General features: G+C 36.3%; 1 protein-coding gene across 3 annotated transcripts; it reads right to left on the bottom strand.

Annotated features, from left to right (window-relative positions):
* Positions 1 to 1,217: 1,217 nt before the first annotated feature.
* gsdf (gonadal somatic cell derived factor) lies at positions 1,218 to 21,412 on the bottom strand. Of its 3 annotated transcripts, none has more exons than XR_015847126.1 (6): positions 21,172 to 21,409; positions 14,025 to 14,158; positions 10,305 to 10,376; positions 7,950 to 8,071; positions 3,191 to 4,807; positions 1,218 to 3,094 (listed from the first exon to the last, which is right to left on the bottom strand). XR_015847126.1 is itself a non-coding variant. In XM_088320212.1 (5 exons), exons 1-5 carry the CDS (start codon positions 21,282 to 21,284, stop codon positions 4,664 to 4,666), a joined length of 585 nt encoding a protein of 194 aa, XP_088176338.1. In that variant the 5' UTR covers positions 21,285 to 21,412; the 3' UTR covers positions 1,218 to 4,663. The 3 variants fall into 3 exon arrangements, 1 of the variants encoding a protein (XP_088176338.1); XR_015847125.1 differs by having other exon boundaries at positions 1,218 to 3,409; positions 3,506 to 4,807; XM_088320212.1 differs by having other exon boundaries at positions 1,218 to 4,807; positions 21,172 to 21,412.
* Between the last annotated feature and the right edge of the window lie 1,585 nt (positions 21,413 to 22,997).

Below are 22,997 nucleotides of genomic sequence, written 5' to 3'. Positions count from 1 at the left end.
ACACAATCAAGAGAGAGAAATGGGAAGACAGAGAGAGAAGTGGGAAGACATTGAAGAGAAGAGATAAAAAGAAAAGATGGAGGGTAAGGGAGGAGATATATAAAGAGAAAATCCAATAGAAGAGAAGGTGGGATAGAAGAAGAAAAGGAATACAATTAATGGAGAGAAGTGGGAAGAGAAAGCGAGAGAGAGAGAGAGAGAGAGAGAAACAAATTAACAGATGATGGAAGAGAGGAAAGAGATAGGAGAGAGAAGAGAAAAGAGAAGAGAAAAGAGAGGAGAGGAAAAGAGGAGACAATTGTGTGTGAGAGAAAGAAACAATCTAAGAGAAGAAGGAAGAGAGGAGAGAGAGAGAGAGAGAGGAGAGAGACAATCCAAGGGAAGAGAAGGCAAGAGCAAGAAGAGATGAGAATAAGATACAGAGTGATAGAAGAGAAGAGAGAAAATGAATACAGTTAAGACAAAGAAGTGAGAAGACAGAGAGAGAGTGAGAGAGAGAGAGAGAGAGAAGAGGACAATTGAGAGACAGAACATTCAAGAGAAAGAAAAGGTCAAATATAAGGTAGAAAAAAACGACATAATGGAAAAAGGAAGGGAGAGAAGTGATCTAAGAGAAGATAGAAGAGAAGAAAGAGAGAAGAGAAAGCAAGAGAATAGACAAGAAAGAGAGAAACAGAGAGAAGAAAATGGGAGGGAGAAGAAAGGGAAAACAAAGAGAAAGCAAAAAGAATAGAAAGAGATAGAGAGAAAGACTACCTAATAGAAGAGAGAAGAGAAAGAGAGAGAGAGAGAAAGAATAGACAAGAAAGAGAGAAGCAGAGAGAAGAAAGAAGTGAAAGAGAGAAAAAACAGAAAGAGAGAAAAGAAAGTACTAAAATCCAAGCTACAACAACAACTCAGTGCCCATTAAGAAACCAGTAATTTTTCTCACCTCAAACATTGTCAATAACATAGCTACTTTTGTTATTACTGTGTTATTACCGTGTTATTAACATGTTATTAACATGTTATTAACATGTTACCTATGATAGTGTGGAGAATACGGTACATTTATTTTTGGGTTATTACCAGCTTGTACTTATTAGTCAACCCCAGTGAGAAATCCCATTTCCCAGAAAATTACAATGACCCATGCGGGTGATCTTACGGGGCTACTCGGACCCCCGCGAGCGCCAATTTGGTAACCCCCCGTTTACTACGACACGAAACCAAACGGGTATCAAAATGTTGTGTTTATTCATAGTATTTCGAAGACAAATTGGATACTCATGCATGTGATAGAACACGGAAGAAAATACTCCCTTCTAAAATAAAAATATACAGTCAAAGGAAAGGATGAATACTGCGAAAACTGGCGTGCGGAAAGAGAAATGTACGGCAGTACTTTCGAGGAGCAGATTTTTTGGAGACGTAAGCGCATTTTTGAACAGAACACTCCGAGCCAGACGTCCAGGAAACCCCGCCCGGGGAAAAACATCGGCCGCCATAAATCAAGCGGTGCACTTCTTTCAAGGCTAATTTTCCCGATTTCTCCAGTACTATTGAAATGAAAAATCTGCTGTCTACCATGTATTTTGCAGGGCCACAAATATATCTGCCCTATATCTGATATTTAGTTTGGTAGTATTACTGTAGTTGTATTTTGTGTGTGTATTTTTGTAGTTTTTGCAGTATTTGTTCGACTACTTTTTTTTTGGGTAATTTTTCTGTAGTATTATTTCTGTACTGTAGTATTTATGCGGTAGTATCTTTGTAGAATTTCCATGGTAGTGTTTTTGGAGTATTTCTGTAGTATTTTTGTACTATTTCCATATTCAAATTGTTGGGGTATACCTGTCATATTTTGTAGTATTTTGTAGTATTTATGGAGTAGTATCTTTGTAGAATTTCCATGGTAGTATTTTTGTATTATTTTCATATTCAAATTGTTGTAGTATACCCGTAATATTTTTAGTATTTTGTAGTATTTATGAAGTAGTATCTTTGTAGAATATCCATGGCAGTGTTTTTGGATTATTTCTGTAGTATTTTTGTACTATTTCCATATTCGAATTGTTGGGGTATACCTGTCATATTTTGTAGTATTTCTTAGTATTTATGGAGTAGTATCTCAGAATTTCCATGGTGGTATTTTTGTACTATTTTCATATTCAAATTGTTGCAGTATACCTGTAATATTTTGTAGTATTGAGTAGTATTTATGCAGTAGTATCTTTGTAGAATTTCCATGGTAGTTTTTTTGTAGTATTTCTGTCGTATTTTTGTACCATTTCCATATTCTAATTGTTGTGGTATACCTGTCATATTTTGTAGTATTTTGTAGTATTTATGCAGTAGTATCTTTGTAGAATATCCATGGTAGTATTTTTGTATTATTTTCATATTCAAATTGTTGTAGTATACATGTAATATTTTTAGTATTTTGTAGTATTTATGCAGTAGTATCTTTGTAGAATATCCATGGCAGTGTTTTTGTAGTATCTCCAAATTCAAATTGTTGTGGTATACCTGTAATATTTTGTAGTATTATGAAGTATTTATGCAGTAGTATCTTTGTAGAATTTCCATAGTATTGTTTTTGTAGTATTTCTGTAGTATTTTTGCACTATTTCCGTATTCTAATTTTTGTGGTATACCTGTAATATTTTGTAGTATATATGCAGTAGTATCTATGTAGAATTTCCATGGTAGTGTTTTTGTAGTATTTCTGTCGAATGTTTGTACTATTTCCATACTGAAATTGTTGTGGTATACCTGTAATATTTTGTAACAGTTATGCAATATTACCTTTATAGAATATCCACGGTAGTGTTTTTGTGGTAATTCTGTAGTATTTTTTTTTACTATTTCCATATTCAAATTGTTGTGGTATACCTGTCATATTTTGTAGTATTTTGTGGTATTTATGCAGTAGTATCTTTGTAGTATTATTTCTGTAGAATTTTTGTACTATTTCCATATTCAAATTGTTGGGGTATACCTGTAATATTTTGTAATATTTTGTTGTTTTTTGTAATATTTATGCAGTAGCATCTTTGTAGTCTTTCTTTAGTATTTTTTTTACTATTTCCATATTCAAATTGTTGTGGTATACCTGTAGTATTTTGTAGTATTTATGCAGTAGTATCTTTGTAGAATTCCCATGGTAGTATTTTTGTACAATTTCCGTATTGAAAGTTTTGTGGTATACCTGTTATATTTTGTAGTATTTTGTTGTATTTATGCAGTAGTATCTTTTTAGTATTATTTCTGTAGAATTTTTGTACTATTTCCATATTCAAATTGTTGTGGTATACCTGTAATATTTTGTAGTATTTTGTTGTTTTTTGTAATATTTATGCAGTAGTATCTTTGTAGTCTTTCTTTAGTATTTTTTTACTATTTCCATATTCAAATTGTTGTGGTATACCTGTAGTATTTTGTAGTATTTATGCAGTAGTATCTTTGTAGAATTCCCATGGTAGTATTTTTGTACAATTTCCGTATTGAAAGTTTTGTGGTATACCTGTAATATTTTGTAGTATTTTGTTGTATTTATGCAGTAGTATCTTTGTAGTATTTTTTCTGTAGAATTTTTGTACTATTTCCATATTCAAATTGTTGTGGTATACCTGTAATATTTTGTAGTATTTTGTAATATTTATGCAGTAGTATCTTTGTAGTCTTTCTTTAGTATTTTTTTACTATTTACATATTCAAATTGTTGTGGTATACCTGTAATATTTTGTAGTATTTTGTAGTATCTTTGTAGCATTTATGCAGTAATATATTTTCATGGTAGTGTTTTTGTACTATTTCCAAATTCAAATTGTTGTGGTAAACCTGTAATATTTTGTAGTATTTTGTAGTATTTATGCAGTAGTATCTTTGTAGAATTTCCACAGTAGTATTTCTGTACTAGTTCCATATTCAAATTGTTGTGTCATAACTGTTTTGTAGTATTTTGTAGTATTTTGCAGTATTTTGTAGTATTTATGCATTAGTATCTTTGTAGAATCTCCACGGTAGTATTTCTGTACTATTTCCATACTCAAATTGTTGTGTCATAACTGTTTTGTAGTATTTTGTAGTATTTGGGGCGGCAGTAACTCATGAGGTAAAGGGCTCGTCTTGGGATCAGGAGGTCGCAGGTTCGATTCCCGGCTCCTCCGTGTTATATGTCAAAGTGTCCTTGGGCAAGGCAGCCTGAGGCGGCTATCAGCGTGTGAATGGGTAAGTGTGAAGCACATTGTGGGTATCTTTGTGTTCTGTCAGCCCTTTGAGACTCCTTGAGATTAAGGTTGTCTCAAACAAACCACTGGGAAACACAACCTTGAGTTTTCGAACGGGTCGTAATAACTTCCCACTATTGCTACAAAATCCTCGCACTGCAACACATTTCATAGTGCTGTAATTCTATGCTACATGCACCTGTCTTCTTGGAAGCAACCTGTAGGGGGCAATATCACTTCATAGGACGTCATAGCACTACTCATGCCAGCTGGAGTTCAAGTCAAGCCACCGCAGACGTCATTTTTTAAGCAGGCTCGTTGAGAATGGCGGCAGTATTTGAAAGCATTTACAAGTACTTCACCCAGTTTCAAGGATTTCAAGCTAAATACTCTTACTACTGTCTCGGCAAAAGGCCCTAAATTGTATACATTTCTCGGGTGAGTTTGTTTTGTTACTCTTGAGGAGACTGTGGAACCTCCGGGCGGCCGCAACGGCGAGTCAGTTGCATGGAGGTGAGGACCGCCGTGTTCCCTTCGTCCAGGTAGAGGACGGGCACCGTTTCCTGGGCGCTGGGTTGGCATCTTGCCGCCCCGGCCTGCAAAAAAACAAAATAATGGACGATATTCTTTGCGTTTCAAAAGCAAATGTATTCTCAATAGCACCCAGAAAGAAGAAAGAGAGAATGGCATGGACAGGTGTAAAAAAGACTGAAAGAGAGAAAAAAATGATGGAGAAAATGAGACAAAGAGAGAGAGCAAGAGAGAAAAAGAAGAAACAGGTTAAAAAAGATTGAGATAAGAGTGAAAAGAAAGTAAGAAAGTGAATGAAAAATGAGAAATTAAAAAGAAACCGAAAGAGAGATAGAGACAAAGACAGAGAGAGAAAGAGAGAACAAAAGAGAAATAAAGAGAAAGACGAAGGGGAAGAAAGAAATATAAAAGAAAAGAAGAAAGAGAGAGCATGCAACAAGAGGAGGACAGGAGTGAAAGAGACTGAAAGAGAGAAGAAATTGATGGAGAAAATGAGACAAAGAGAGAGCAAGAGAGAAAAAGGAGACACAGGTAAAAAAAAAAGATAGAAATAAGAGTGAAAAGAAAAGAAAGTAAGAGGGAAAGTGAATGAAAAATGAGAAATTAAAAAGAAACCGAAAGAGAGATAGAGACAAAGACAGAGAGAGAAAGAGAGAACAAAAGAGAAATAAAGAGAAAGACGAAGGGGAAGAAAGAAATATAAAAGAAAAGAAGAAAGAGAGAGCATGCAACAAGAGGACAGGAGTGAAAGAGACTGAAAGAGAGAAGAGATTGATGGAGAAAATGAGACAGAGAGAGCAAGAGAGAAAAAGGAGAAACAGGTTAAAAAAGATAGAAATAAGAGTGAAAAGAAAAAAAAGTTAGAGGGAAAGTGAATAAAAAATGAGAAAGTAAAAAGAGACCGAAAGAGAGATAGAGACAAAGACAGAGAGAGAAAGAGAGAACAGAAGAGAAATATCAAGAGAAAGACGAAGGGGAAGAGAGAAATATAAAAGAAAAGAAGAAAGAGAGAGAATGCAACAAGAGGAGGACAGGAGTGAAAGAGACTGAAAGAGAGAAGAAATTGATGGAGAAAATGAGACAAAGAGAGAGAGAGCAAGAGAGAAAAAGCAGAAACGGGTTAAAAAAAAGATAGAGATAAGAGTGAAAAGAAAAGAAAGAAAGAAAGAAAGAAAGAAAGAAAGAGAGAAAGTGAATGAAAAACGAGAAATTTAAAAGAGAGGGAGAGAGACAAACAGAGGGAGATAAAGAGAGAACAAAAGAGAAACATCAAGAGAAAGACAAAGGGGAAGAGAGAAAAAAGAAAAAAAAGAAAAGAAGAAATAGAGAGAGAATGGCAATGAGAGGACAGGAGTGAAAGAGACTGAAAGAGAGAAGAAATTGATGGAGAAAATGAGACAGAGAGAGCAAGAGAGAAAAAGGAGAAACAGGTTAAAAAAGATAGAAATAAGAGTGAAAAGAAAAGAAAGAAAGTAAGAGAGAAAGTGAATGAAAAACGAAAAATTTTAAAGAGAGGCAGAGAGAGACAAAGAGAGGGAGAGAAAGAGAGAACAAAAGAGAAAGATCGAGAGAAAGACAAAGGGGAAGAGAGAAAAAAGAAAAAAAAGAAAAGAAGAAATAGAGAGAGAATGGCAATGAGAGGACAGGAGTGAAAGAGACTGAAAGAGAGAAGAGATTGATGGAAAAAATGAGAGAAAGGGGAGAAACAGGGAAAAGAACAATTAAGATAAAAGAGTGAAAAGAAAAAAGATGAGAGCAAGAAAGTAAGAGAGAAAGTGAATGAAAAACGAGAAATTTAAAAGAGAAGAGAGAGACAAAGAGAAGGAGAGAAAGAGAGAACAAAAGAGAAAGATAGAGAGAAAGACAAAGGGGAAAAAAGAAATATAAAAGAAAAGAAGAAAGAGAGAGAATGCAACAAGAGGAGGACAGGAGTGAAAGAGACTGAAAGAGAGAAGAGAATGATGGAGAAAATAAAACAAAGAGAGAGAGAGCAAGAGAGAAGAAGAAGAAGAAACAGGTTAAAAAGATTGAGAGAAGAGTGAAAAGAAAAAAGGATGAGCGCAAGAAAATAGGAGAGAAAGATAGAGAAAAGAAGTATATTAAAAAAAGATAGAAAGAGAGATAGAGAGGCATAAAGAGAGAGAGAAACAGAACAAAAGACAGAAAGATCGGGAGAAAGATGAAAGAGGAGAGAGAGAAAAAAGAAAGAAAGAAAGACAAGGAGAGAAACAAAGACAAGGAGAGAAAGAGAGGGTGAGAGACAGAATAAAGAGAGAGAGAGAGAGACAAGGAGAGAAAGAGAAAAGGAAAGAAAGACAGACCAAACAAAAGAAAAAAATCAAAAGTAAGACAGAAAGACAGGATGACAGAAAGACAGGATGACAGAAAGACCGAAAGACAGAAAAAGAAAGAAAAGAAAAAGAAAAGAAGAAAGAAACACAGAAAGACAAACAGAAAGACAGACAGAATGAAGGAAAGAAATAAAAAAGAGCGACTGAAAGACAGAAAGAAAGACAGAAAGAAAAAGAGAGCAACAGAGACAGAGAGAGAAAGACAGAGAGAGAAAAAAGAGACAGAGAGGGAGAGAGAAAGCGAGAGACAGGAAGAATAAGAAAAAAATAGAAATAAAAAAGAGGAAGAAAGAAAATTGAAAGAGCAAAAAAGAAAGTCAGAAAAAAGAAACAAAAAAATACAGGAACGGAGTCATTGTGAGTAGCCCCAATCTTTGTCGACATCCAATGAACATATTTGAAACCTCATCTCACTTTTCTCTTGTGCCTCTCCAACCCTTGTCTTGCAGGCCGGATTCTAAACGTTGTCTCACGGACTGGATTAAACCCCTCATCCCGCCTGCGAGCCTCATTTTCGAGACTCCTGATTTCAACGAAACTAAGTATTCTTCCACCACTAGGGGTCGCTATAGAACACACACACACTGGCCCTTGAATTAAAAACAAAAGCAGCTGCGTCTGCACAGAAGATGCGATAAGAAGGCCTTCTTGTTTTGCCCACAGATTTTTCTTCCAGCCTAGACTTGAAAAAAAAAAAAAAAAGAAAGACTTGCCGTGCCGTGCCCCGGCATTCTGCGGCTTATCTTTTGGCACCTGTCTCACTTTCCAAACAATCACAGGGAGAATCTGTGAGAGTTTTAACGCCGGGACGTCAAAAAATAAAAATAAAAAAAAGAAAATAAAATCAATTCGGCACCTGCAAATGGTCACGTAGGGAGTCTTGAGGCTGGGTCCGGCAGTTCGACTTTTGGCCGCAAGGGGCGCAACGCACCAAAGTCACCCGTTCAGGGAAGATCATCCAGTTGTCCCAGCCCAGATCTAAGAAAAAAAAACAACGACGAATCCATCAAATTAAGTCGAATCGATGATAAAACGCAACGAATTCAATCATGGAATCGTTGTGTCGTGCGTTTGATGTGAGAGGGAGAAAGAGTGTGAGAGAGCGAGAAAGAGAGAAAGAGAAAGACAGAGAGAGAAAGGGAAAGACAGAGAGAGAGAGAAAGAGAGAGATTAAACGCAACTAATGAAATCATGGAATCGTTGTGTCGTGCGTTTGATGTGAGAGGGAGAAAGAGTGTGAGAGAGCGAGAAAGAGAAAGACAGAGAGAGAAAGGGAAAGACAGAGAGAGAGAGAAAGAGAGAGAGAGAGAGAGAGAAAGGGAAAGACAGAGAGAGAGAGAAAGAGAGATTAAACGCAACTAATGAAATCATGGAATCGTTGTGTCGTGCGTTTGATGTGAGAGGGAGAAAGAGTGTGAGAGAGCGAGAAAGAGAGAAAGAGAAAGACAGAGAGAGAAAGGGAAAGACAGAGAGAGAGAGAAAGAGAGAGAGAGAGAGAGAGAAGGGAAAAGTGAGAAAGGGAAAAAGAGAAGGATAGATATAGGATGAGTGAGAGAAAAAGAGAGATTAATAGAGAGATTAAACGCAACTAATGAAATCATGGAATCGTTGTGTCGTGCGTTTGATGTGAGAGGGAGAAAGAGTGTGAGAGAGTGAGAGAGAGAAAAAGAGAGAGAAAGAGAGAGAGGGAGAGAAAGGGAAAAACAGAGAGAAAGAGAGAGAGACAGAAGGGAAAAGCGACAAAGAGAAAGAGATAGATATAGGATGAGTGATAGAAATAGAGCGATGGGGGAAGATTAAACGCAACAAATTTAATCATTGAATCGTTGTGTCGTGCGTTTTATGTGAGACAGAGAAAGAGTGTGAGAAAGAGAGAGAGAAAGAGAGAAAGAGAGAGAAAGAGCGAGAGAGAAAGGGAGAGAGAGAGAGAGAGAGAGAGAGAGAGAGAAAGAGCGAGAGAGAAAGGAAGAGAGAGAGAGAGAGAGAGAAAGAGAGAGAGATAAGGGAAAAGCGACAAAGAGAAAGAGATAGATATAGGATGAGTGAGAGAAATAGAGCGATGGGGGAAGATTAAACGCAACAAATTTAATCATTGAATCGTGTCGTGCGTTTTATGTGAGACAGAGAAAGAGTGTGAGAAAGAGAGAGAGAAAGAGAGAGAAAGAGCGAGAGGAAGAGAAAGAGAAAGACAGAGAGAGAGAGAGAGAAAGAGAGAGAGAGAGGGGAAAAGCAAAAAAGGGACAAAGAGAAAGAGATAGATATAGGATGAGTGAGAGAAATAAAGCGATGGGGGGAGATTACACGCAACAACTTTAATCATTGAATCATTGTGTCGTGCGTTTTATGTGAGACGGAGAAAGAGTGTGAGAGATAGAAAGAGAGAGAGAGAGAGAGAAAGAAAGAAAGAAAGAAAGAGAGAGAAAGAAAGAAAGAAAGAGAGAGAGAGAAAGAGAGAGAAGCAAAAAGCGGGAATGGGACAGCGAAATAGAGATAGCGAAAGATATAGGAAAAATGAAAGAAATAGAGAGATGGAGGAAGAAAAAAGAGAAAAAAAGCAAAATACAGATGAAGGGAGAAAGATGGAGAAAGAAAAAGAGAGGAAGAGAAAAAGAGAAAATAGGTAAAAAGAGATAAAGAGAGAAGGAGGGAGAGATAAAAAAAGAGGAACAGAGAGACGATAATGGAAGAGAGGGAAGACAAAGAGAAAGCAAAATGAAGAGAAAGATAGAGAGAGAGAGACTACCTCTAACTAACTACAAAAATATGAAAATCCCACTACAGAAATTCTACAAAACTATAACTACAATAATACTGTACTACAAAAAATCTACAAAAAAACCTTACAAAAATACAAATAAAAATCCTACTCCAAAAATTCTACAAAAAAACTACAAAAATATTTCTTTTAAATCCCACTACCGAAATACTACCAAAAAAATAACTACAATAATACGGAACTACACAAAAAAACGACATAAATACTAGAAAAAAAATCCTACTGACAAAAACACTATCCAGAAATACTACAAAAATCCAAAAAAGTACTACAAAAATACATTCTTGCTCTTCTAGCTCTTCCTGTAGTTCCAATTGCATGCGCCTTATAGTCCAGCGCGCCTTTTATATGAAAAATCAAATATACAAAAGTATTTTTTCAGGGTGCACCCGGTAGTGCGGAATTTACGGTAATTCTATCCATTTCCTCACGTACCTTTGGTGGAAACCACCGAGGTCTGGGCGTGGCATCCTTGGAGGTCGTGGCCAGTCTCAGACAAGGAAGAAACTAGGGGAGAAAAATGAGGTCAAGGTCGATGAGTTCGCACGGAACGGCGGGGGGTGTCGAACGTGAGGGGTGCGGGTCGGCTGCGGCCCGGCGGATGATTTTATCCGGCCCGTGATACTTTGCGTACAATCCAGCTGCTAGAGGGCAGTGTTGCGTTTGTATAGCGTGGTGAATGGGTTCAGGTGTAAAACTGCATTCACTCAATTGTTATACAGCAGGGGGGGCACATGGTATAAAAACACACTCTCATGGGGGCCGGACTAGTAGATTAAAGAGAAAGAAAGAGGGAATTCCAAAAAAGGAGTGAGGGTTGGGAGAAAGAGAGAGAAAAACAAACAAACAGTGAGAAAGTAAAGAGAGAGAGAGAGAAAAGAAGTGACAGAAAGAAAGGGGGAAAAAGAAAGAGAAAAAAGAAATCGGGCAAAACAGAGAGAGATATAGAGAGAGATAGAGTGAGAGGAAGAGAGAATTCCCCAAAAAGGAGGGAGGGTTGGGAGAAAGAGGAACAAAATACAGTGAGAAAGGAGAAAGAGAGAGAGAGAGAGAAAAGAAGTGACAAAAAGAGATGGAAAGGAAAAAAAGAGGAAGAAGAAATTGTGCAAAACACAGAGTAATATAGAGAAAATAGAGAGAGAGAAAAAAGTGACAAAAAGAGATGGAAAGGAAAAAAAGAGGAAGAAGAAATTGTGCAAAACACAGTGATATAGAGAAAATAGAGTGAGAGAAAGAGAGAATTCCAAAAAAAGAAGGAGGGAGGGTTGGGTGTGAGAGAAAGAGAAAAAGGAACAATAGACAGTGAGAAAGGAAAAAGAGAGAGAGGGAAAAGAAATGACAGAAAGAGAGGGGGAAAAGAAAGAAAGAGAACAAATAAATCAAGCAAAACAGAGAGTGATATAGAGAGAGATAGAGTGAGAGAAAGAGAATTCCAAAATAGATGGGGTTGGGAGAAAGAGAAAGAAAAAAGGAACAAAATACAGTGATAAAGGAGAGAGAGAGAGAAAAGAAGTGACAGAAAGAGAGGGGGAAAAGAAAGAAAGAGGAAGAAGAAATCAAGCAAAACAGAGAGTGATATAGAGAGAGCTAGAGTGACAGAAAGAGAATTACAAAAAAAAGAAGGAGGGAGGGTTGGGTGAGAGAGAAAGAAAAAAAGGAACAAAAGACAGTGAGAAAGGAGAAAGAGAGAGAGAAAATAAGTGACAGAAAGAGAGGGGGAAAAGAAAGAAACAGAACGAGGAAATCGAGCAATCGAGAGTGATATAGAGAGAGACCGCTGAAGAAAGAGATAGAGTGAGAGAAAGATAGAATTGAAAAATAGAAAGATGGAGTACCGTAGAGAAAGAAAGAGAAAGTGATAGTAAGAGAGGAAAAGAAAGAATAAGGAGAAAGTGAAGGAGAGCAAGAAAGATGGCAAGAAATAAAGAGAGTGAGAGACAGCAAAAAGATGAAGTGAAAGAGAGAGAAAAATAGAGAGAGAGTAAAGTGTGAAACAGAGAAAGAGAGTCAATGAGAGAGAAAGAGAGTGACAGAAAGAGTGAAAAGGGGAGAAAGAGACAGGGAATTAGAGAGAGTGAGAGAGAGAGGGAAAGAGACAGGGAAATAGAACAGAAAGAGAAAGAAAAACTGAGAAAAAAGAAAAAGACAGAAAGACCGAAAGAAAGACAGAGAGACAGAGAAAAAAATAAAGGGAGATTGCAAAAAGTGAGAGAGAATGAGAGAAACTGAAAAAAAGAAGAGACAAAGAGAAACACAGCAAAATAATAAGAGAAAAAAAAAAGAAAGAGAGAGAATGACAGCGAGTGGGGGGAAGAGATAGAAAGTAAAAAAAGAAAAAGATAGAAAGTGAGAGAAAGACATAAAGAAAGAGAAAGACACAAAAAGAAAGGGATAGAATAGCAAGAGATTGAAAGATAGAGAAAGAGAATCAAAGGAACAGAAAAAAAGAGAACAAGAGAAAGAGAAAGAGAAAGAGAGAGATAAATATAGAGAAAGACAAAGAAGCGTGAATAGAAGGAGATTGAAAGATAGAGAAAGAGAATAAGAGAAACAGAAAAATAAGAGAAAATCAGAAACAGAGCAAAATAAAAATAAAAAGAGAAATACATATAGAGAAAGAAAAACAAAGAAGAGTAAATAGAGAGACATTAAAAAAAAGATAAAAGAAAAGAATAAGAAGAACAGAAATACCATAAGAAAAAGATAAACAGAAACAAAAAGAGAGAAAAAGGGAAATGAGAAAGAGAGTAAAAGAAATAGAGTAAGAGAAAAAGAAAGACAAAGAAATCCCGTTTCCAAAACTCCAGCTCGTTTTTCCCTTGTGCCCTCTCTCAGCTCTGACGGCCTGATCCGGCCGGCGGGCCGCATTTTGGACACCCCTGGTCCATAGCTAACTAGAAAAGAGGCTACAATTTAGCTTGCTAAATAGCAAAAAAACGATAAAAAATAGCTAAATAGCATGATAACAATGAGAAAAGGAGCGGCAGTATTTCAGGAGGTCGCAGGTTCGATTCCCGGGTTTTCCGAGTTGAAAGTCGTAATGTCGTCGGTGTGTGAGTTTGTATGTGAACGGGTAGGTGTGAAGTACATTGTAAAGCACTCTTGGAGGTCTTCAGTGACTTGAAAAGCGCTAGATAAATGCAAATTCAGAGCACAGGTGTCAAAGAGGTGGCCCGCGGGCCAGATCAGGCCTGCTAAGGGGTTGAATCCGGCCCGCGAGACAACACTCAGAGAAGTGCAAGAGAGAAACAAGCTGCAGGTTGAAATATGTCCACTTGATGTTGCCAAAGCCAGGTGCCTCGAACAAAGACACTGTACTTGTATTTCTTTCTCTCTCTCACTCTCTCTTTCTTTTTCACACCTTTTCTCCCACTCTCTGTCTCTTTCACTCTTTATGTCTCTCTTTTTCTCTTCCTTTTTGCTCCTTGTGTCTTTCTCTCTCTCTGTGTCTTTTTAACTTCTTTTGCTCTAACTTCCATTTTTCCTTTTCTCTTTCTCTCTTCCTACCCTTTGCGCTTTCTTTTTTCTTTTCTCTCCTTCTGTCTTTCTATTTCTCTTTGGATTTCTTTCTTCCTCTCCCTTTCTTTTCCCCCTCCCTCACGACTTTTTATCTCTTTTTTCCACGCTCTCTCCCTCTCTCTCTTTTTCTTTCTTTGTCCCGCCCTCTCTCCTTTTCCCTCCCTCTATCTCTTATTTCTTTATCTATCTTTTTCTTTCTCTTTAACCTACTAGTCCGGCCCCCGACAGAATGTTCGTGCTATCATGTGGCCCCCGAGTTCAAATGAGTTTGACACCCCTGGGCTAATTAGTGACAGTTTTTAATCTTGACATATTATTTATAAATCTTGAAAAAAGCGCGAATATATTTGTTTTTCTCTCCCCATATAAGTGTTGGCATAATAAATTCCCATTATGACTATCCTTGCACTAATACACTTTTCATAGTGTCCTGTTTAGGTGGAGCGATGATGCTACATAGGACAATGCCATACGAACTAATACCAGCTGCCGTTAATCACGAGGCATTCAATGGCAGAGCAAAGCCACCAGAGAGCAGTGTCTGCGTCATGGCAACAATTTCAAGCATTTACAAGCACCTCACCCGAAATTCCTTGAAAACACAGTTAAAATTCGAAACCTGGGGCTAGCTCATACCCGCAACAGCCTTGAGTCGTTCTGCAGTTCCGCTCCATTGCTGTGCGGCGCCCTCTGGTGGCCGAGGCTCGGACTGCAGGTTAAGGACAGCTAGGAGCTCCTTGCGGATGGAATCTAGGGAGTGTTCTCGGTACCTGCGGAAAAAATGTATAAAGCGCGCCTAAAAACCCCAAATTGGTGAAAAATTGGAAAGTGCGGCTTATAATCCATTGCGCCTTATACACCGCAGAAAATGGTGGATGTAATTGAAATACCGGAACATGACACGTTAGCATCTACTCGTTAGCATTCAGTCGTAAGCTTGATTCTTTAGCATGTAGCCGTTAGGATGATACATTAGCATGTAGCTGTTAGCATGACTTGTTAGCATGGAGCCGTTAGCATGACTCGTTAGCATGCAGTCGTAAGCTCGACTCTTTAGCATGTAGCCGTTAGCATGACTCGTTAGCATGCAGTCTTAAGCTTGACTCTTTAGCATGTAGCCGTTAGGATGATACATTAGCATGTAGCCGTTAGCATGACTCGTTAGCATGCAGTCGTAAGGTTGACTCTTTAGCATGTAGCCGTTAGCATGACTCGTTAGCATGCAGTCGTAAGCTTGACTCTTTAGCATGTAGCTGTTAGCATGACTCGTTAGCAAGCAGTCGTAAGGTTGACTCTTTAGCATGTAGCCGTTAGCATGACTCGTGACAATGCAGTCGTAAGCTTGACTCTTTAGCATGTAGCCGTTAGCATGACTCGTTAGCATGACTCGTTAGTATGCAGTCGTAAGCTTGACTCTTTAGCATGTAGCCGTTAGCATGACTCGTGACAATGCAGTTGTAAGCTTGACTCTTTAGCATGTAGCCGTTAGCATGACTCGTTAGCATGCAGTCGTAAGCTTGACTCTTTAGCATGTAGCCGTTAGCATGACTCGTTAGCATGACTCGTTAGTATGCAGTCGTAAGCTTGACTCTTTAGCATGTAGCCGTTAGCATGACTCGTGACAATGCAGTCGTAAGCTTGACTCTTTAGCATGTAGCCGTTAGCATGACTCGTTAGCATGCAGTCGTAAGCTTGACTCTTTAGCATGTAGCCGTTAGCATGACTCGTGACAATGCAGTCGTAAGCTTGACTCTTTAGCATGTAGCCGTTAGCATGACTCGTTAGCATGCAGTCGTAAGCTTGACTCTTTATCATGTAGCCGTTAGCATGACTCGTTAGCAACGGAGATTTTTGTCTATGGTAACGTTTTGTACAAAATGACATACTATAACTGTTCTGCCTTTGAGAAACATATAGAGTGGTCTTGGAGTGCCCTCTTGTGGTTAACATGTTAATTGCTTGTTGGTAATATTCATTTTACAATGTTATAATGTTAACTTATATTCTATATCAGGGGTGTCAAACTCATTTGAACTCAGGGGCCACACCATAGAACAAATATTCTGTCGGGGGCCGGACTAGTAGATTAGAGAGAAAGAAAAAGAGAGATAAAGAAATAACAAAGATGGAGGGAAAGGAGAGAGGGCGGGACAAAGAAAGAAAGAAGGAGAGAGCGTGAGAAAAAAAAAGAGAAGTCATGAGAGAGGGGGAAACAAAAGGGAGAGGAAGAAAGAAATCCAAAGAGAAATAGAAAGACAGAAGAAGAGAAAAGAGAAAAGAAAGCGCGAAGGGTGGGAAGAGAGAAAGAGAAAAGAGAGAAAAGGAGAAAATGAAGTTAGAGCAAAAGAAGTTAAAAAGACACAGAGAGAGAAAGAGACAAAGAGCAACAAAGGAAGAGAAAAAGAGTGACACAGAAAGTGAAAGAGACAGAGTGGGAGAAAAGGGGTCGATAAGAGAGAGAGAGAGAGAGAGAGAGAGAGAGAGAGAGAGAGAAATAGAAGTACAGTGTCTTTGTTCGAGGAACCTGGCTTTGGCAACATCAAGTTGACATATTTCAACCTGCAGCTTGTTTTTCTCTTGCGCTTCTCTGAGTCTTGTCTCGCGGGCCGGATTCAATCCCTTAGCGGGCCTGATTTGGCCCGCGGGCCGCCTGTTTGACACCTGTGTCCTATATTAAGGGTCTCCAACGTGGTGCACGCGGGCACCATAGTGCACCCTAAGGACAGTTGTGGTGCCTGAGTCATTGTGATTTTCTAGTAAAATGATTTTTTATTGGTTGACTGAGTCTATTTAACCCCATTTTTAATAATGAACCTGGTAATAACATAGTAATAACATGATGAATTGTCATTTTAGGAATTCAAAATAATAGACTTCATTTCAGGGGATTCATTTACACAATACAGGACATACAACAAACTATATTCCAATTTATGAGTTAGGTTTTTTTATTTTTTTTTTCGAAATCTGTCAGACTACCTTTTTAGCTTTGTAGCTAGCTAACTTACTACCCTTTTTTAGCTATCTGGCTAGCTTTTTTTTTTTTTTTTCATTTTTTGCCAGTTATCTAGTTAAATTTGAGCCTCCTTTCTTGCTAGCTATTGTACATGAAGTAGATAAGCTTTTAGTGTCATGGGATGTTTTCAATGGAAACTACAAGTTCACATTAATGTCAGGAAGCTTAGGCGAAAGGACAAAGTTCAGCCTTATGTCAAGAAAACCACGAGACCAAGATGCAGAAAAAAAAAAAAAAAAACTGAAACTTTTGAGTATTGGCTGATAACACAAAGGTGGCAAGCAGAAAACTAAAGTTGCGGTTTCCTGTTGACCTACAACTCCACAAAAAAGGTACAAAAATCTAGCTTTATAATGTCATAGAATGAAGACTTGAATTGCGGTGGTCTCTAGAAATTATTCTGCCTATAAAAACTTCTTGAGAAGCCTCTGAATTTATCAACATTTCCCTCACCCGAAATTAAGGACAAGATCAGAACCTACGATCCTTCTTCACTAGCTAGCTTTGTTTTTAGCTTCCTCTCTGGCTATTCCGATAGCTTTTTGCTATTGAGCTAGCAATATAGCTCCCTTTTATTTTCTTACCTGTTTACCTTTCTTGCTAACAAGCTACATTTTTAGCTATTAAGCAAGCCATCTAGCTAGGTTGGTATTATAAAAATTCACATCAAACTGGGTGCTCTTTGCGCTAATTCGTAAGAAAAACTAGCTTGACGCTTGAAGGTTGGAGACCCCTGGTCTACATCAATAAATCATTTCATTTTTATGTATTTAGTTATTTTTTATGTTTATTGTATAGTATAGTATAGTAGTGCCATATTGCATATTACCAGTTTACCATCCCAGCTAACTATCAAGCTATATTTTTAGCTATTTAGCGAGCCATCTAGCTAGGTTGGCATTTTAAAAATTCAGATCAAACAGGGTGCTCTTTGCGCTAATTCGTAATAAAAACTAGCTTGACGCCTAAATGTTGGAGACCCCTGGTATACATAAATAAATCATTTTATTTTTATGTATTTAGATTTTTTTATGCATTTTACTGTATAGTATAGTAGTGCCATATTGCATATTACCTGTTTACCTTACTAGCTAACTATCAAGCTACATTTTTAGCTATTTAGCGAGCCATCTAGCTCAGTATGTATTTTAAAAATTCACATCAAACTGGGTGCTCTTTGCGCTAATTCGTAAAAAAAAACTAGCTTGAAGGTTGGAGACCCCTGGTCTACATAAATAAATCATTTTATTTTTATGATTTAGATTTTTTTATGCATTTTATTGTATAGAATAGTATAGTATCGTATAGTATAGTAGTGCCATATTGCATATTACCTGTTTACCTTTCTAGCTAACTATCAAGCTACATTTTTAGCTATTAAGCAAGCCATCTAGCTAGGTTGGTATTTTCAAAATTCACAAACTGGGTGCTCTCTGCGCTAATTCGTAAGAAAAACTAGCTTGACGCTTGAAGGTTGGAGATTTCTGGTCTATATCAATAAATCATTTTATTTCTATGTATTTAGTTATTTTTTATGCATTTTATTGTATAGTATGTATAGTAGTGCCATATTGCATATTACCTGTTTACCTTTCTAGCTAACTATCAAGCTACATTTTTAGCTATTTAGTGAGCTATCTAGCTAGGTTGGTATTTTAAAAATTCTCATCAAACTGTGTGCTCTTTGCGCTAATTCGTAACAAAAACTAGCTTGACGCTTGAAGACCCCTAGTCTACATAAATAAATCATTTTATTTTTATGTATTTAGATTTTTTTATGCATTTTATTGTATAGTATAGTAGTGCCATATTGCATATTACCTGTTTACCTTACTAGCTAACTATCAAGCTACATTTTAGCTATTTAGCGAGCCATCTAGCTAGGTATGTATTTTAAAAATTCACATCAAACTGGGTGCTCTTTGCGCTAATTCGTAACAAAAACTAGCTTGACGCTTGAAGACCCCTGGTCTACATAAATACATCATTTTATTTTTATGTATTTAGTTTTTTTATGCATTTCATTGTATAGTATAGTATAGTAGTGCCAAATTGCATACTATTTTGCAGAAAATACAGTATTACAAATGTACAAATAAGGGAACTTCTAAATATACTTTCTTGACGCTAACTTAAGTGATAAAAAAGGTAAAATTTGAAAAAGATAAAATTGAATGTTTTTCATGTGATAATAATGCAAAATATTCCCCACTTCCTGTGGTGTGTCTTGGGCAAGTACAGCCTGGCGGCACCCACCCCAGGCTGTTTTTACGGGTAGGGGTTTATCTCTCCGACATTATAGAGATCGTACTAGTTTCCATGGTTACTAGTAGCAGAAGCCTCCTTATTTGACTCGGATGCAGCACCTTCAGCATAGGGTGGCTGTTGATTTTCGGTGTGAGTATTAAATGTACGAATACAAAAATGTAATCCAAATAGCAAATACATTCTAAACATAGGGATAATTTACATGAAATTTGTACATTTTTATGTATATTTACTTTTTCATATATTTTTTCGTTTTTACACTTTAAAACATAAAGAACTGATTTATATTAAACTATTTTTTACCCTTAGCTTGCATATTTTTTGCTAACACTGCGACAATTACAATTGAAAATTACTGACTGAAAATAAAGTAAACTAGGAATCATATTTCATATTATATACTTATATTGTATTTGTTTGTAACATAAATGGATTAAATCAATTATTTTTTACATTGATATAAAATAAGAAATTTTAAATAGATAAAAATGGAAAATATTCTTATACATAAAAAATAGAAAAATGGATTAGCTCCCATCTTTTGGGCTTATTATTTGAGCTCGCACTGTCAAAATTGAGTAATAATAACAATACTCATCATATTAAATAATAATCCTATCAATAAATATTGAAAAATAAAATCATAGAAGTACATTTAAATAAAATATATTTAAAAAGTAATTTAAAATACATGCAACATTGAACTTTAGAATACCAACCTTTTAACAATAAATACAAAATCACATACTGTAATTATATTCAAAATATAATTAAAAATAATTTCAACATCTGTAAGACATAAATATTAAACCATAAAAAATAGAATAAAAAAGTACAATGTATTATCAAAAAAATGATAAAGAATATAATCCTCCATCCTATAAAAAAAAATTACAAGAAAAATATATATATTTGAATGTAATAAAGAAACCATTTGAAATAAATAATTACACAGACAAAATTGAATTTAAAATAGAAATCATTTCGTAATAAATCAAAAATATATTTAAAAAAAACCTCAAATGTATTATATTCAGAATTAATTTATTATTAAAAATGTCTACCACTTCCCTAAAAAGAACATCAGTTTTATTGACAAAAAATTCTAAAATTGAATAAAAAATATTTTTTTTCAAAATCTGCACCATAAAAATGACATCAAATCCTATCGCTAAAAATCCAAATTAATGTAAAATCACACATCATTACATTTGTAATCTAATACAAATATTTGAAAATATTTTTAACATAAAAATATCATATATTACATTTAAAATCGAATAAAGTAAATATATTTAATAGAAAAAAAACACACATAATTACATTTGTAATCTAATACAAATATTTGAAAATATTTTGAACGTATAAAATTCACATATTTAAAATGAAATCTAAATATTTTTAAAATGAAAAAAAAAACAAACGTAATGACATTTGAAATATAATAAAATAAAATATTTTGGAAATATGTTAATATAAAAAAATCACACATTTCATTTGGAATCCAATAAAAATATGATTCAAATATTTCAAACATTAAAAAAAAAAACACAGATAATCACGTTTAAAATATATTTAACATAAAGACCCACACTTAATTACATTTAAAATAAAATATATATTTTTTCAAATACCTTTATAACAAAGAAAACACACATAATTATTTTTGAAATCTTATTTGAAATATAATAAAAACATTTTTCAAATATCTTTAACATAAAAAACACACATTACATTAAAATTCCAGTCAAATATTTTTTGAATTTTTATAACATTAAAAATATCGCACATGATTACATTCTAAATTTAAGAAAAATATTTTTAAATATCTTTAAATTAAACTATAAATCACATATAATGACATTTGAAATCTACTAAAAATATTTGAAAATATTTTTAACATATAAAAATCACACATGACTACATTTAAAAATCAATATAAATATTTTTAAAATCAAATGTAATGACATTTGAAATATAACAAAAATATTTTGGAAATATGTTAATATAAAAAAAATCACACATAAAACATTTGAAATCCAATTTAATATTTTCAGAATATTTTTAGCATAAAAAAATTACACATAATTAAATCTAAAATATAAATAAGTTTTTTTCAACTATATTTAAAATAATAAAAATCACACGATTGCATTTAAAATCTAATTTAATATTTGTTCAAAAAACAATTAACATAAAAAAAATACATAATTACATTTAGAATCTGATAAAAAAATATTTTTTCATATAAAAACAATGACAAGTTTTATTTAAAATGCAACACAAATATTTTTCAAATACCTTTAACAAAAAAAAACCAACATGCATAATTATATTTGAAACCTAATAAAAAATATTTGAAAATATTGTATTAAAAATCTGCACGACTGAGGACCTCCAAAAAACAAAGAAAATCTAATAAAAAAATTAAAAAACGTTTTTCACATAATAATAGTCAACACCTGCAGGAAAAAAAACCAAACCTCGTAAATAACCTACCTTTCCTGCGAATCTTCCCCGAGGGCATCTTCTTCCTTGGGGATCCGAAGAACCGAGGCCATCCCCACCGAGGACCACATCAGCACCAAGACTGCCACGGAGGCGAGGGTCATCGCGACTTTCTGGACGGAGGCTGAGAAAAGACGTGGATAGACGAGGAAGGCGTGCAGGAGTGAGGAGACGGGAAGATGCGGCGCCTGGGAAAAGGCTCTTTTTTTATATTGTGGCGGCCATAGCTCGGCCTTGGGATGCTTCGCGTTGTTGTGTGAACCAAAAAGATGAGACAGGAAGAGTTAGATTAACGGGAGGACGCTGGAAGCTGCGCAGCCACCCACGTGCTGGGTGGTGAAAGCCCCCGTGACCCCCCCCTTAAGAAAATTTCAAAAGGTCTCAAACTCAAGGACGGATATTCCCGTCGAGTCTCTATAGGTGGCCCGCTAGTTACAAGATTAGAATTGATCATCTTGCCAAGATTCCCCAGATGCTGTCAAAATCAAATGCTGCCATTACTGGAATGCAGTGTTTTTCGACCCTTTTTGAGGCCAAGGCACAAAATCTCGAGGCACACTGTGTGTTAGGGTCTGTGGTGCCTCCGTCCACCAGAGGGCGCCCCAATCGGTTTGGAATTGGGACAGGTGTGTCCAAATACCCTAGATTAGTCAAGTCATCTCATCTCATCAGCCGTACCGCTTATCCTCATTAGGGTCACGGGGGGCTGGAGCCCATCCCAGCCATCTCCGGGCAGTGGGCAGGGGACACCCTGAACTGGTTGCCAGCCAATCAAAGGGCACACAGGGACAGACAACTCATTCGCTCATTCACACCTAGGGACAATTTGGACCAGCCAATTCACCTGAAATGCATGTTTTTGGAACGTGGGAGGAAACCAGAGTGCCCGGAGGAAACCCACGCAAGCACGGGGAGAACATACAAACTCCGCACAGGAAGTCCGGAGCTGGATTTGAACCCACGACAGGTTCCCATGACATGAACTGTGCCGCACAAGCGCCGCTGTGCTGCCCACTTGTCAAGTCATGTTTACCTTAAATTCCGGACTATAGAGCGCACCTGATTAAAAGCCGCACCCATCACATCTCGGGAGGAAAACCGATTTTGTACATACACAAGCCGCACCTGCATATTAGCCGCATGCGCCCACATTGAAAAAATGCAACACAAATACAGAATTTTGGTTTGGTTTGGTTCCAAGAATCACAGCCGGCTAAATGAACGGAAAATGATACCGGTACTTAAGGTTTGATGCAGACCTGCAGACTCCGGGTGCCCGTTGAAAGTAATCCAAGGAAAAAAAGTGTATATTTCCAAAGGTAAGGGTGGGAAAAATATATATCCACTATTATCGGCCGCGTCCACAAACACGTCTCACCTTTACTCCACTTCCTGTCGGCCCGCGTTTGCCCCGCCCCTTCTTTCTCATTTGCAGGTGCAAAACATATCAGAATAAGTTTCTAAAATAAATACATTACAAAGATATACAGTTGCAAATACATATTATACATGGTTACACATATTTACAAAGAAAGACAGTGCACCAAAAGAGTTTTTAAAGCTTTAATAATAATATTATAACTTTCATCCCAAACCGTGTCTGTGAAGGGTAGCAAAACGCTACTAGCAACACGCTCGCAACATAGCTAACGGCTCTGTTAAAAAAACATACCGTGCTTGTAGAAACCACGGTAAAACCATCCTCATCTTCCTCCTTATAACTGACGTCATCAAAGTTGTCTTCCGTCAGTATGGGATTGGTCTCTCAGGAACAGTCTTCTTATGGTTCGGATCCTACCTCTCAGATAGGATGCACT

This window comes from Urocampus carinirostris, chromosome 16, assembly GCF_059441175.1.
Source record: "Urocampus carinirostris isolate Australia breed hairy pipefish chromosome 16, RoL_Ucar_1.0, whole genome shotgun sequence".
Taxonomy (NCBI): domain Eukaryota; kingdom Metazoa; phylum Chordata; class Actinopteri; order Syngnathiformes; family Syngnathidae; genus Urocampus; species Urocampus carinirostris.
The sequence above is the reverse complement of the archived record's forward strand: the minus strand, read 5'-3'. Positions and strand labels throughout refer to the sequence as shown.

Excerpts from the sequence above, each read along its gene's own strand:
- gsdf (XM_088320212.1), bottom strand. The coding sequence starts at position 21,284 with ATGACCCTCGCCTCCGTGGCAGTCTTGGTGCTGATGTGGTCCTCGGTG. Across the intron at positions 10,377-14,024 it reads ACGACTCAAGGCTGTTGCGG|TTTCTTCCTTGTCTGAGACT; the intron begins GTATGAGCTAGC and ends TTTCTCCCCTAG. Across the intron at positions 4,808-7,949 it reads CCCTACGTGACCATTTGCAG|GCCGGGGCGGCAAGATGCCA; the intron begins GTGCCGAATTGA and ends GTTTTTTTGCAG.